This window comes from Ictalurus furcatus, chromosome 1 (genome assembly GCF_023375685.1).
Source record: "Ictalurus furcatus strain D&B chromosome 1, Billie_1.0, whole genome shotgun sequence".
NCBI classification, from domain to species: Eukaryota; Metazoa; Chordata; class Actinopteri; order Siluriformes; family Ictaluridae; genus Ictalurus; species Ictalurus furcatus.
In genome coordinates this window covers 4,704,911-4,720,206 of record NC_071255.1, presented here as the reverse complement: position 1 = coordinate 4,720,206, position 15,296 = coordinate 4,704,911, and the positions used below count along the sequence as shown (strand labels likewise).

At 44.2% G+C, this 15,296-nt stretch overlaps 1 protein-coding gene across 1 annotated transcript in view; it reads right to left on the bottom strand.

Moving 5' to 3' along the window:
* The window catches only part of dnah5 (dynein, axonemal, heavy chain 5), a 109,248-nt gene that overhangs the window by 78,219 nt on the left and 15,733 nt on the right, over window positions 1-15,296 (bottom strand). Inside the window, exons 5-18 of the mRNA XM_053621281.1 lie at window positions 14,196-14,414; window positions 13,623-13,760; window positions 13,355-13,531; window positions 13,143-13,256; window positions 12,923-13,030; window positions 11,995-12,117; window positions 11,653-11,868; window positions 7,764-7,871; window positions 7,595-7,680; window positions 7,124-7,445; window positions 6,728-6,934; window positions 6,046-6,217; window positions 5,430-5,575; window positions 4,981-5,155 (exon numbers count right to left, since the gene is read on the bottom strand). Of these exons, the coding sequence (XP_053477256.1) occupies window positions 4,981-5,155; window positions 5,430-5,575; window positions 6,046-6,217; window positions 6,728-6,934; window positions 7,124-7,445; window positions 7,595-7,680; window positions 7,764-7,871; window positions 11,653-11,868; window positions 11,995-12,117; window positions 12,923-13,030; window positions 13,143-13,256; window positions 13,355-13,531; window positions 13,623-13,760; window positions 14,196-14,414 (2,311 nt within the window). The remainder of the gene's footprint in view (window positions 1-4,980; window positions 5,156-5,429; window positions 5,576-6,045; window positions 6,218-6,727; window positions 6,935-7,123; window positions 7,446-7,594; window positions 7,681-7,763; window positions 7,872-11,652; window positions 11,869-11,994; window positions 12,118-12,922; window positions 13,031-13,142; window positions 13,257-13,354; window positions 13,532-13,622; window positions 13,761-14,195; window positions 14,415-15,296) is intronic.

Here is a 15,296-nt window from a genome sequence, read left to right as displayed (position 1 = left end):
AGAGACAGTTCCACTTCAGCGCCACCAATGTTTTGGACAGCCGGAGAGCGCGTGGCTGTGAGGCGGGGCCGCCGATACACACACAGCTGGCAGAAAATAATCAGCGCGGCCGCTGTCCACCATCTAGCAGCCGCCGGGAGAGTATAAAAGGGCCATCCTCTGATAGGGAGAGAGGGCTCCCGAGGCACGCATAACAATTTGTTTTGTGTTTCTTGCAGATGACTCAGACTCAATTGAGGATTTCGCCCCCTGGCTGCACCCGCGGTCTTGCCTGACTGCAGAACAGGATATCAGGCACTCGGGAAGATCCCAGCACGCCCCGACAGCCCCGCGGATGACACCGGCGCCTGAGCACTTCACCCCACTGCACCTCCTTTGCACCCCACACCCTCACAGAATTTAAATAAACTCTGCATGTTTGCACCATAAACGGCCTCTTGTGTGTCTGTGCTCAGCCCTCAACCTCTCTAGGTTTGCTACACTGGTGGAGGATGCGGGCATGAACACAGACCCACCCACTTAAATTTTTTTTTTAATGTTAAAAAACTCACATCGGAGAAAAAAAAGAATCCCATGCTGCAGCACCTGGTGGAGACCAATCTCTAGCAGCAGGCCGTGACGCAGCAGCTTGCCCAAAGCCTGCAGGTCACAACCCGGGAGCTTCTGGCCCAGAAAACAATGACCCCTGCCGCCACCACACCTCTCCCTGACCCCGGCCGAGAAGCCCGGCGCCTTCTTCCTCACCTGACCCCGGGGTGACCTAGAGGCCTTCGAACAAGTCGCCCACCAAGAAGACTGAGGCATCGAAGAGTGGCCACACATCCTTGGCCCGCTGCTCTCCGGAGAAGCGCTCATGGCGTACTATGCCCTCTCTCCGGAGGAAGCAGCAGACTACGGAGAAGTAAAGAGGTAGATCCTGGCATGGTGTGTGTGAACCCCCCACCAGGCGGCGGCGGAGTTCCACCAATGGAGCTACAGGCCTGGAGCCAAGCCACGTAGACAGATGGACGCCCTCCTGCGCATCACCAAGAGGTGGCTCCAACCAGACCAGTACACCGCCACCGAGGTTGCAGAGAAGGTGGCCATGGATCAAATAAAGGTAGAGCAGGCACCTGGCCACCGCTAGTGGGCGTCATCCATGACCTCCCAGTACCACTGCTCCTGGGAAGAGACTGGCCTGGGTTCCCGGCCAGCCCAGCTCCCAAGGCCAGGAGGGTGCCCCAGTGAGCGAAGGAGGCACGAGTTCAGCAGGCCTACCTGGCTTAAGACGAGGGGGACGCCACAGAAAAAGGTGAGCCGCACACATATACTAATCCAATATCGTCTGTGTTCCAACAGGTGAACCGGCAGGAGAACTTCGGGCGGGAGCAGAAAGAGGACGACCACCTGAAGCATTGCTGGGCCCAGGTGCGTCAGATCGAAGGGGTCGACCACAGTCCGGACCAGGGGCTCCCCTCCGCTTACTTTCTAGTCAGGGGAGGCCTGCTTTACCACCGGACCAGCCTCAGAGGGGAAATTGTGGACCTCTTGGTAGTCCCCAAGACCAGAACCCAAACACTGATGCACCTGGCCCATGCCCATCCACTCGGGGGCCACCTGGGGACACGAAACACCCTGGAAAAGCTGAAGGACCGCTTTGTCTGGACGGGGGTCCAGGGCTTCTGCCAACAGTGTCCCCAGTGCCAACGCATTGCCCAGAGGAAGCCCCCACCAGCGACCCTTATCCCTCTTTTCATCATAGGCGTTCCCCTTCAAGATGATCAGCATGGACCTCATGGGGCCACTCCCAAAATCCGCCCGAGGTCATGAATACATACTGGTCAACGTGGACTACGCCACCAGGTACCCCGAGGCGGTGCCACTACATAAAGCCACCTCCCGCAACATCGTTAAACAACTGGTGCTCCTGCCTTTTGTGTCGAAACTAATGTCTGATCTGTGTCGGCTATTGCAGGTAAAACACCTGAAGGTGTCCGTCTACCACCCACAAACGTATGTGCTCGTCAAATGGTTTAACCAAACCCTGAAGCAGATGCTGCGCCGGGTGGTAGACGAGGAAGGAAGGAACTGGGGCCTCCTCCTGCCCTACATCCTCTTCGCCATTCGGGAGTGCCCCCAAGCATCCACGGGCTTCACACCCTTCGAGCTCCTCTTCGAATGGTGACCTCAAGGATTACTGGACATGGCACGGGAAGCGTGGGAAGAACAGCCCTCCCTGTTCCACTCGGTCATCGACTTTGTACAGGAGATGCAGGAGAAGATCGACCGAGTGGCCCTGATCATCCAGGGACATATGAGCGCCGCCCAGGAGGAACAGAAAAGAGTGGATAACTGCACAGTGCAACCACGGGAGTTCCAGCCTGGCGATTGGGTACTCCTGCTAGTGCCAAACAGCTCCTGTAAGTTCCTAGTCCGGTGGCAAGGCCCATATACAGTCCTTGAGAGGAGGGGCGCTGTAAACTATCGACCGGCAGCAGCCCGGTAAGTGAGCGGAGACAAAAACGTACCACGTAAACCTGCTGAAGAAGTGGATGGAGCCAGCTCCAGTATTGTCTGCGTTCACTGCCCTAGAAACAGATCACAACGAGGGTGCCTTGGTCCAGCAGGGTGAAGACCTCACCCCCACACAAAGACAGTAGCTGATGGAGTTGGTGAGCCAGTTCACCAATGTCTTTTCTACCTCCCCAGGGATGACACAGCTGGTCCACCACGAGGTTAAGACCCGTCCAAGAGTGGTGGTAAGACAGCGGCCCTATCGTGTCCCGAAGGCCTGAGACAAGGCTATCGAGGAGGAGGTCGGCCGGATGCTGCGGGACAACATCATAGAGGAGTCCGCCAAACCCTGGTCCAGCCCCATCATGGCTGTGCTGAAGCCTGACGGAAGTATGTGCCTCTGCAATGACTTGCAGAAGCTGAATCAGGTCTCAGAGTTTGACAGCTACCCCATCCCCTGAGTGGACGACCTAGTAGAGCGATTGGGGAGGGCCCGGTTCATATCCACACTGGACCTGACAAAAGGTTACTGGCAAGTAGCGCTGGCCCCAGAGGCAAGACCAAAGACCGCATTCAGCATGGCAAACAGCCACTGGCAGTACCAGGTTCTCCCCTTTGGGCTACACGGAGCACCCGCAACGTTCCAGCGGCTGATGGACATCGTGCCGCGACCCCATCGTACATTCGCAGCTGCCTACCTGGACGATGTCGTCATACACTCCTCCACTTGTTCAGATCACCTGTTCCACCTGGGGGAGGTCCTGAAGGAGCTCCGGAAGGTCGGACTGACAACCAACCCCAAAAAGTGCCACCTGGGGCTGACCGAGGCACAATACACAGGCTACTGTATTGGCCGGGGCCTACTAAGGTGGAGAAAATTGAGGCGGTTAAAGACTACCCACGGCCTACATCAAAGAAACAGGTACGTGCCTTCTTGGGGTTGGCAGGGTATTACCGCAGGTTCGTGCCTAATTTCTTCTCTGTAGCCTCCCCCCTCTCAGATCTCACAAAGATGGGCCAGTTAGACCGGGTAAAATGGTCTGCCGAAGCAGAGCAGGCGTTCCGAGCCCTGAAAGAGGCTCTCACCAGCGCCCCAGTACTGCATAACCCAGACTTCACCCTTCCGTTCGCAGTACATACAGATGCATCCGAGACTGGGCTGGGCGCCGTCCTCTCGCAGACCTTCAAAGGAGAAGAACACCCAGTCCTCTACATCAGCAGGAAGCTGTCCCCAGCTGAGAGGAGATATGCTGTCATGGAGAGCGAGCTCAAGGAGCTGCGCTACTACCTGGCCGGTCGGCAGTTCATTCTGGTGACAGACCATGCTCCACTGCAGTGGATGGCCAAGGCCAAAGACACTAACGCCAGGGTAATGTGATGGTTCCTTTCGTTGCAGGACTTCTCTTTTCAGGTCCAACACCGGGCAGGAGCCCAACTTGGGAACGCAGATGGCCTCTCACGACGTGATGCACTGTGGGCCCAACATACAGCAGCAGTAGGCTCGGAGCTGAAGGGGGTTACTGTGACGACAGACCGGCGGCTGGTGTACAAAAGGGAAAGAGCGCTCCTCCCGTGACTGCCGCTATAGTGCACCCTCACAGAATTTAAATAAACCCTCCACGTTTGCCCCATAAATGGCCTCTTGTGTGTCTGTGCTCAGCCCACCGCTGTCTAGGTTCGCTACACTATCTATCAAAAACAGATTATAGATTAGGTTATAGACGGGAGGGGTGCCGTACACTGTCTGTCCCATTTTGTCCACCATACTCTGTCAACCATACTCTGTGCACTGTTTATCCCATTTTGTCCACCATACTTTGTCCACCACACACTGTACACTGTCTGTCCAAATTTGTCTACAATACTCTGTACACTGTCTAATCCATTTCATCTACCATACTTTGTACACCATGTGTTCAATTTTATCCACATACGTGGTACACCATTATGTCTATCATACTCTCTACACCATGTATTCAACTTTGTCCACCACATTGTCCATCATACTCTATACACTGTGTATTCCATTTTGTCCACCATATTCTATACAACATTCACTAATAAAAGTCGAAATACTGCCCCCTGAATATACTGCCCCCTGAAATACTGCCCCCCACTCTCAGCCCTGTATTGTCTCTCATGTTCTGTATGAATCTTCCTTTATTCCCTATCATACTCTTTAAGGTGTCTGTTCAATTCTGTCCGTCATAATGTGTATGCAATCTGCTGTTTGGTACAGCCATGTATGTACAACATACTGTATACCACCTGTGCCATTTTGTCCAACACTCTGTACATCATCTGTCATATTTTGTGTGTGCACAACTCTGAATACAAGGAGCTTTCCTTTTTGGATTTAAAACTTCTCTCACTGAATTTTGTCTCTTGGTCTGAATGCCTTTCATCTTTTTATTTATTTATTTTTTTTGTACATCATACAAAAGTTTACTGTTCACTTCCATGAAGCTCAGTGATCCAATCTCTCACCATCGCTGTCTGCGGGTCCCTCTTTGCTCTCAGCTCTGCTCTCGTCTGTACCCTTCTTCTCATCCTCTTCATCTTTCTGCTCGAGTTCCAGCAGCATGTTTATCAACTCATTGGCTGCCTCCTCAACCAGAGAACTCTTTAGGTGCAGCAGCTGGGCTCCTTTAATGCAAAGCTCCTGTGCCAATATAAAAACACAACCACATACCCACTTTATCGGTTAAAACTCACTACTAACAAAATATGCAGAACATGTTGAATGGTAATGCTAAAAATGCTAGTACTATTTGACTGTGCAATGTTCAAAAGTATGAGTGAAAGTGTGATGCTGTTTAAGAAATACAAATTGGCAAAGAACTGAATGAGATTTAAACGAATTTGGAAATACATTGGTACGGTACTCTTGCAGGTATTTTAATGCAGGTAAATGTGTGGAAATGTGACAGACGTACCTTGGTGGTTTGTACAAACTCCTCACATGTGACAGGCTCGTCCTCAGGCAGCGCACACAGCGTGGCTCCGCTCATCTCCTGCAGCACAGCGTCAATCCTGAACTGCACTAAGTCATTCGCCCGGTCCAGGAGCAGCTCCAAGTCCTCTGGCCACAGTCAGAGGAGACATGTATCAGAAATGTATATCCTATAGTCCTATATGGCCTATAGTGCAGAGTATAATACTTATAGTACTTGTATAACACATGTACTATGTTATATATTCTATCTCTGTAGGAGATGTAAGGCATATGATGTAGGGTACATACAGTCTACTCTGAAATTATTGGAACAGAGTTAGGGGTTAGAAAGGCCAATTTTTTTTTTGGGAGGGGGGGGTATGTTGTTGAGGTTACAAGATTAATATGAGTTGACAGATCAGAATTTCAGCTTTCATTTCCTATGTAGAGGCCATATAGAACATATGAGGGGACATAATGTATATGGAACATTTGAGACATACTGTGTATCAGACATGCAGGGAATATGTAGGAGAAATATATGGGACATGTAAAACATGTGGAAATATATATATATATTTGGACATTTATTGAGGATTATTATTGGTCTTTATTACCGAGCGCTACGGTGATGCGGTCATAGTATTTGTCGATGTTCAGCGAGACCCAGTTGAGTGAGGTCAGGCCTGGCTGGATGACCTCGTCCACTTTAGCCACGTGTGGTGTGAGCAGCTGCTCAAAAGCAGGCTGGATCTTCGCCCTAACTCTGGAGTTCTCAGATAGTACCAACTAAAAGTGCAAAATGACACATCAATTAGCTATATCCTGGCCTGTTACTACAGAAACATGGAAGAAAAATTCAGTATATATTTAACATCAGTTAAATATTTTTATTAAGGATGCCAACAAATAAAAATCTCAAAATAGTCCAAAACGTCTTGAGACTTACACCGATTTATTTATTTTTACATTAATGAACCCAAAACATTTCTCCATTCACCTTGACAGAAATCAGGAGTGCTACATCAGCGCATCTTTCAAGCATGGAAAACTGAGAGATAACTAATGTAAAATGGCAGGAAGGGGGTGGGGCTTCCAGGTTGTCATCAGTTAAAATCAGAGAGTTCAAAACACCTGCGCAACTGTCAATCATTCTTGATTCATATGTCGAATGGCTCATCTGCAGTTTTCATTGGAGGGGAAAAGAAGACTCTTTTGCTATTTATGAGATCTCAAAAACCACCCAACCACAGCCAGGCCTCACAGCATCAAATAAACTATAACCCTGCCCCAACAAACCTGGAGTTTGTTGTAGTTCTTTTTCAGGACATCCTGTCGCTGCTGTAAGACTGTTGCAAACGGTGGGACATCAAGCCCCATCCGGCTCATGCAGTCCGTCTCGCGGATCTGGGTCAAGATCTGGGGGTCAAAGTTCACGTACAACTCCCGGCTTTCTGCACACTTGACCAGCAGAGAAGCCTGCAGGCCCACTTTAGCCACTTCGATCTAGAAAACAACAATTATGTGCTTTGACTTCATGTACGAGTAGCGAAGCAAAAAAACAATGTCCAGGATTTATGTTTGAAAATAAAACTCACAAAACAACTGACAGCAAAAGACATATTGCTGAATCTAACACCGATGCTACAGCGTTTCATTCAATACCTTGACTGGTGTCATAACAGTAAATCTAACCTGAGCCATCCAGCCTTGGTGGTAAAGCACCTCAAACTCCAGCAGCACTTTGGCCACGCGGTTGTAATTGCGTATGATGCGCTTGGCCTCGGCTGTATCAAGGACGCCTGGGTGCTGCTGGAAGAGCTCCATGGGTTCCTGGATTCTCCGGTACAGCTGCCGAGCCCAGAGGATCTTCCCCGCGATGGGAGGGAGGCCTCGGGAGATGGGCGGGTCCATCTTCTGCTTGTTGTAGATTCGTGACACCATCTCAGTGTCGCGGCCGTAGTTCTGCAGGACCCTCTGGTACTTTTCACCGATGCCCAGGTCTGGGATGCCAAGTCTGGGCAACAAAATCAGACAGTAATTTGACAGAAATTTGATAGCATCACGGTTTAGAGTTTGATGCCTGTAGATACCAGAGTAAAACTGTAGATATTCTGGTAAATAATAGTGAATATTTTCACATGGTGTACGATGACGATATCTCACCTTTCAAATTTCTTCAGAACATTCAAGGCTCTCTCAGTACTCTGGATTTTGTCAAATATGTTGTCCATGAATGTCTTTAGTTGATTCTGGAACCAAATGGCTGCAGTTTAAATGTTTCCTTCACAAACTTCTGTGGTTCTCTGTAAGTATTCCTTAATGATTTACTTACATGTAACTCGGTGGTCTGTCTACAAAACTCCTCATAGTCCTGATCAAAATCAGTCCTCCTCTGGTCCAAGAAATTGTACTGCTTATTTTTCAACGCAAGCACGATATTCTGGATAAAGACAACATAGGTTTGACTCAGACAGTAAATAAATCTGGTTTCTTTCAACTGCCATTGGCATAAATAGCACCATTTTAAAGGAATGACTGGAGGAAAATTATATATACACAAATTTTCTGAACGGCTAAGTGTTCGGGGTCCACATTTTGCAGTCATAGCACTAGACCTAGAAGGCTAATGTACTTTACCCAAACTTTGCATAGAGTTTATGGAAGGGGTTCCCAAACTAGGGATTGTGACCCCCTGTGGGGTCGCTTGATTTGCAAATGATTGGAACTTTCACTATCCTGACATGCTAGTGGAGTTAAAAAATGGCTTCTCCCTTAAACGAACAAGTGTTGTGTCTCAAATCAGGTACTTATGTACTATTCTAGACCGTCTAGATGCGTAACTAACCAGGTTTCCTAATACACTTTTTTTTCCTATTACAGTGTTTGAATTTTAAAAACCTCTCATGTTGCCATCAAACGTACCAATAGGTCTGTTTCGCATACCCGACCTCTTTATTTTCAATATTCAAAAAATACTTATTCAAAAAGGTCAGAGTTTTTGATCTGAGACAATCATGACAACAATCATGATGGCAGTACAAGGTTGTAAGAGAAACAAAGCTCACCAGTGTGTTTAATGTCTCTGTGCTTTAAACATTTCACAGTTCAAATTAAAATCCTGATGGAGAGGGGTGTTTTGGCTCTGACGTGCCCTTCAGTGAATGCTGCTTTTGAATTTTTTGCAGGTTTACTTAAGATACGCAGCAACACACGCAGCACACGCAAGCTAAATCATGCATCAAGTATGATTTCCACACCCCAGTGTGGATATTCCTATGACATCACAGCACTTCCCACTAGACTGCTAAGTCAGAGCAAGGTACAATCATGTGAAAAAAATAAGTACACCCCATGGAAAGTGTTGCCTTTTTTTTTCCACATATTTGGACAAGAAAACATTTGATCCCCTTTGAAACAGTGCCTATTAATAAAGTTGGTAAACTTGAACAAAACCACAAGGAAAATTAGCTTTTTTCAATCATTTATTCAACAGAAATATAAATAGAAAAAATATCAAAAGTAAGCACACCCTTGGTCTCAGAAGCTAGTATTGCCTCCTTTAGGAGAAATAACTTCTTGTAGGTGTTTTGCATAAATGTCCACCAGGCTTGTGGGAATTTTTGACCACTCTTCCATGCAATATTCTTTCAGTGTCAAGATGTTTGAGGGTTTTCTTGCATGTTTCTTGCATGTCTGCCTGTTTCAACACCCCCCCACAACATTTCAATGGGATTCAAATCCTTTCGGACAGATGGCCTCACATGATATTTAAACACTCTTTGATATGATGCAGAAATCATAGTTGAATCAATGAATGCAAGCTGTTCAGTCTCTGAGGCAGCGAAGCAACCCCAAACCATAACATTTCCACCACTGTGCTTCATAGTTGGTATGAGCTGCTTCTCCTGAAAAGCTGACTTTGGTCTGTGCCAAACATGTCTGCTGTTACTATGGCCAAACAACTCTATCTTTGATTCATCTGTCCAGAGCACATTATTCCAAAAGGCCTGCTCTTTGCCTATATGTTCATCTGCAAACTGTAGTCTTGCAAAGTCTTTTTCATGGCACGCCTCCCATGCAGGTCAAATTTGTGCAGTCTCTTTCTGATTGTAGATGCATGCATTTTGACACCAACAGTTGAAAGACTTACTAGCAGATCCTGTGATGAAATTTTGGGGTTCTTGGCGACTTCTTTTTGCATTAGACAGTCCGCTCTTGGGCTGAATTTGCTTGGACGGCCAGTCCTGGACAAATTGGTAGTCGTTTGAAATCCATTTATAGATGATTTTCCTTACAGTGGAATGATGTATTTCAAATAATTTGGAGATCTTTTTACATCCCTTGCCAGACTCAGGCATCCACAACCTTTTTTTCTGAAGGTCTTACAGAACTCTTTAGATCTCTGCATGATGACACCACACACCTCAATAACAAAGGGAACACCAGACACTAGATGTGAGAGAGGTTTAAATAAGACCGGTTCCACCTGCACTCCCTAAGCAGGTTCTAATCACTGGCACCCAATCTTGAACATCTGATTCTAATTATATGGATTTGAAGGTGTGATAAATGTAGACGTGTACATACATTTTCCATGTGACTGATCTGTTTTTTTTTTTGTTCAATTATATTGTAAAAATTACTACAAAATGTAAATTTTATGTGTTACTTGATAGTGTATCACCTTTATTAATAGGCACTGTTTCAAACAAGATCAAATGTTTGATTGTCCAAATATGTAAAAAAAAAAATTAAAATAAAATTTTTAAAAAAGCCAACAATTTCCTGATGGCTGTATATTCCTTTGGTTTTAGGTCACTTATGTTACATATATGTACTGTTCTGTAGGTTACTGACATAATAAAATGGTCAAATGTTACAGTACCCCTATATTATAAATCTGGAAATTATTTTTTTTAATGTGGTCAAGTCAAAATGGCGTCATTTGTCAAAAAAAACCCTGCTATATGGACAATAAGGATTCTGCCTTTGGAGAACAAAGAAAAAATTGATTTGCCACAGATCAGTTTGCAAAGGTAAATGTGGTTTTTATTAGCTACATTAAACTTTTGGTTCTAAATCTAAATGTAGACATCTTGACTGATGTATGACATTTGAAGCAAGTTTCATTTCCTCCCATACCATTCCTTTAGGCTTTTAAACCAGTTGCATGTTTCATTATTTATTAGCATGTTAGTGCATGTAGTCTAACATTAGCTCATGGTCTGGTTAATTAGGGTTATTGGTTTTAACAAAGTTAAACTGTATATTAGCTTATCTAGCCGTATATGGTTGCTCAGAACAGCAACCCACTATAAAATATTCATTGTCTGTTACAGACTATCAGCTTTTACAAAGGACAGAAGATTGCATTAGGTCTTAATCGGCGTTTGTTCAATTATTCACCAAGCACACTGTCCACTGCCTTTCAAGACACCTCCGCAACGTCTTTCTAAAAATTTAAAAGCTAGAGGTGAATAAACTCTACATTGTAATGGGAAGATGAGATGAATGTTAATGGCCTGAAGGTAATATAACGGTACACTGTAACTAGCTCTCTATTGAGACTGCCCTTTTATGTGGCTCTTTGAAATGAATTTCCTGTAAAAAAAAAAAAAAAAAAGGACACATTTGAATCTTTGTCATCTTGGTTACACCATGGGGTGGCTATGGCTCAGGTGGTAGAGCGGGCTGTCCACTAATTGTACTACTCTCCACTAATCATAGGGTTGACGGTTCAACTCCTGGCCCACATGACTCCACATACCGAAGTGTCCTTGGGCAAGACACTGAACCCCAAGTTGTTCCCAATGGCAAGTTAGCGTCTTGCGTGTGAATGGGTGAATGAACTGTTGAACTGCTAAGGTTAAAAAAACGCTATATAAGTGCAGTGCCATTTACCATGCAAAGACATGCATTAGAAACAGCATGAGACATGCACTACATCTAATGACCAACAGAAAGTACTCTTTTTCCTCAGGTTACCTCCCATTTTCCTTGCATTTCTGCAGTCTGTCCATTAGGGGCAGTAAAGAGACAAATATAAAGGTTAGCCCCCACATTGGGGAGAGATGACATGCTCTTTAATGGTGTTGTGGGTGTATGAACTCAGAAATAATTATTTCAAAATGCATTAAATGATTACACACATTTTCATTCAGACTGGTAAAGGAAACATTTAATCAAAAATAAAACACTGCAATAATCTTCAACGGGCAAACCTGAAATCTGGTCGCCATTGTTTCCAGACCCTCGATCTTAGAGTCCTGCAGGGCTGAGTAGGTGTTGATGGTGCTGAACACTGCGAGTATTTTGTTCAGGCGTCTCTGGAAAGTGTCAAACTTGCCAAATATGTACATCTCGCTGAAGTCAAACTGGCGCTCTGATGTACTCTGCTCCAGCTTCTGCTTGGTCTTGTGGAAATATTTCTGGTATTCCTGATAAACAATTGCATGCTTTCATAAGAATTACACATGTACGTAGTTTGAAAAAATGTACTGGTTAAAAAAGTAAATGACATTCACCATCACCATAAGTAAATCTACCATGCAATATTCTGTTACCTGGTTTAGACGAATGGCAGCTCGGAGCTTCTCTGCTACCGCATCCTGAGGCTGGTCCCATATTGTGGCTGAACCGTTGTTAGTGATGTAGGCCTTGCAAGCTGTTATCATCTGATTTGTGACCTGAATATAGCAAGCTATGGTTTAGCCTGAGTATCAGAATCAATTATAAAATAAAATTAAATAAAAAAAAAAAAAACAGTTTATCCAGGTCTTTTGGCTAGACCAGAATATTTTCTGGCTCAAATATTAAAAATTAAATCTATGTTACACAATGTTTTGTACCCCCACTTATACAGCTTTTGGGTGAGATATACTTTATTTAATGTGCTTAGAGGCAGAATGCGTGTACTCAGTGTTTATTATGGTTAATCTATGGGCAATCGCTTCATAGTGTGGTTATAAAAACACAGACGGGCAATATTAAAAAGGATAATCCATACTCAAAACATGTCAACATAGGCACTAGTCAGAAACCGATAGACAAGAAACAACACTCAGAAATTCAGAATGCGATTGGCAAGACTTTGCAAAGAAGAAAGGAAACAACAGGGTTAAATACTTCATTAAGGGCTGAACACAGAACAAGTGCACACATTAGAGAAACAAACCACTGACAGGACAAGGGCAGGGAAAGGACTGGCACTAAAAATAAAACATATGGCCATATCATAAAGAAAAGCACATGGAGATCAAAAATAAAATCAAGAAGCTCTCGCTGCACTGGGAAACGGTTCATCACAATAGAAGGTGTATTTCAACAAAACTCTTTTTTCATTGCCAAATCATCATATACTTGCCCCAAGTGACATAATACCATGTAATATCATTTTTAAATCAATGGTTTTGTACAGTATCAGCGATGGTCTATATTTTGACTGGATCGAAAAAGTAATACAAAACGTTACAATACACCTCCGTCTCTTACTTTAACAAAAAGGGATGTGATCTTCTCTGAGGTGTTGTAATAACGGGAGATGCTGTGAATCATCCGGATGGCGTTTATGAGCCCAGGAATGGCCTCCACCATTGACACCTGTGTTAAGAAACAAATATATATGAAGTATCAGTATAAGAGATTATAGTATATGAATAAGAAAGGCCTGTTGGCTGGATAAATGGTTGTGTAACATTATTGTTTGTCTTACAGGGTCACTGTTGTACAGCGGGTCACAGAACCTCTCGAGTGTGTAGAGATACTTCACATTGTCCTTGGCCTCATTTGCTGAATCTGTGATCCTGATGTCCAGTTCCCTCCAAGCCTGGGAGAACAAACCGATAAAGGCAGCCGGTGAGTAGACCCCGTAATTAAGCACCAGGAATGAACAACTATTACAGCTGAGCTTTGGAGAATTACCACCTTGATGAGTTTGGACTTGGCTATCATGAGGACGCCCAGAACGGCTTTGACGTTGGGGCTCTTAAGCTGGTCCAGAAGGTAGTTAAAGCGAGACATGCGCTTCTTCCAGTGGTCCAGCTCGGCTCGAGGACCCAGATCGTCAGCCTCCTTCCTTAGCTGGTCACTTTCTGCTAGAACCTTATGAACGAGAACAAGAACGTTGCGATGGATGAGACCATCTCGGATCGGTCAACGCACTGCTCACATTAATTTCCCTCATTTCTTTTACCTGCTCGATCTGCTTGATCCAGATCTTCATACAGGCTTCAATCTTCTCCATAGCTTCAGTGCTGTTGGCCACTGCTGTGTAGTCTGAGGGGCCTTTAAGGGTTTTCAGATCAAAGGTGTCACACTCTTTGAGGTTCACCTGGGAGATCAGGGGGGAAAAAAGGCCATTTTACTGCAAATGTGACTTTTACCAAAGGCCTTTTTAACATTCCCACTGTTCATGTCCATGGTGAATTACTGAATTGGAGTGATAGGTGCAGTCCCATGAGCATTTTTCTTCTGAAGCTGTCTATATGGCTGTCCTTGATGGCAGATTTAATCTGTGTGTGTGTGTGTGTGTGTGTGTGTGTGTATTCCCTGGGCTACCATCTGCATCAATATTTTACAGTACAGAAATTTATGGGGCTAAAAGCTGTATGAAAAATGACCTCATAGATAGATTCCAATCTTTCACATTTCAAATTCTTTCCACAGAAGAAAGTGGATCGATATCAGCATAATAGGCATATGTGTGTGTGTGTGTGTGTGTGTTTTTGTGTGTGTGTGTGTGTGTGTGTGTGTGTGTATGCTTCACCTTCTCCTCCAGGCTCTCCTGTGCCCCGGCGAGCACAGCGACGAAGCTCTCTAGAGAGCTGATAAAATCCTGTTTAACCGAATGAGCCTGAGGGCTGGACAGCTCACCCCAGCCATGGTTCATCTTCCTCAGTGTGGGAATGAAGATCTCGGAGAGCAGCTGCTCCACACTCTTCAGCAAACCCACTCCGGTCGTGTCCAACATGTTGAAGTTCACATCCTAAACAAGACCAATGCGCAACAATTTAAAAAGGGCAGTCTGTAGAGTTTATTTGTTTGTTTGTATTTTATCTCATTTGAGCTGCTTTGTTTAATTTTCTGGTATTTTTTTATTACAAAGAACTTTACAAGTGGTTGAAAAGAATAGAAAATTACTTCTAAAAATATAGTCCAACATACAAATTTACTCAAATCAAGAAGGAAAAATCATATCCGTTTTCCATTTGAGTTGAGTCTTGGGTTGTTAATTAGCACTTTAGTTACTCAACTTTAAAATAAAATGACACAAATACTACAAATAAAAGAAAATGACAAAGATTACACATATGCCTCCAAAAATGTAGTCTAGAAATGATCATTGTTTAGTTTACTCAAATAGAAAAAGGAAAATTTTCCATTTCAGTTATGTAGCAAAGTTTTAAATGAAAATAAAAAAAAAGAAAATGTTAAAAATAAAAGAAAATGACTAAAAAAAGATCTATACACAACCTAACATATAGTCTGAAAAAGCAATTTGCTCAGATTACTCAAAAGAGGAAATTGACCAGTTATGTTGTGTTACCATTTGAGTTGCCTTTGTTTGTTAATTGGCACTTTGGCACTTTAGATACAACGTTTGACATTGAAATAACATACAACATATCCAAAAAAAAAACAGAACACGAAAAGGATTATGTATATAACTCTAAAAATGTAGTCTGAAAAGTAATTTGTCCAGTTTACTAAAATAGAAAATGAGAAAATTATGTTGCTTTCCCATTTGAGTTGCCTTGGTTAATTTTTGGTACTTTGCTGGATTTTGTATGTTTTAATTAAAAGAAACAAAGTTCATGAGGTTCATGAGGTCATCAAAGGTCATGAGTTAGATGACTTTTATATTTTT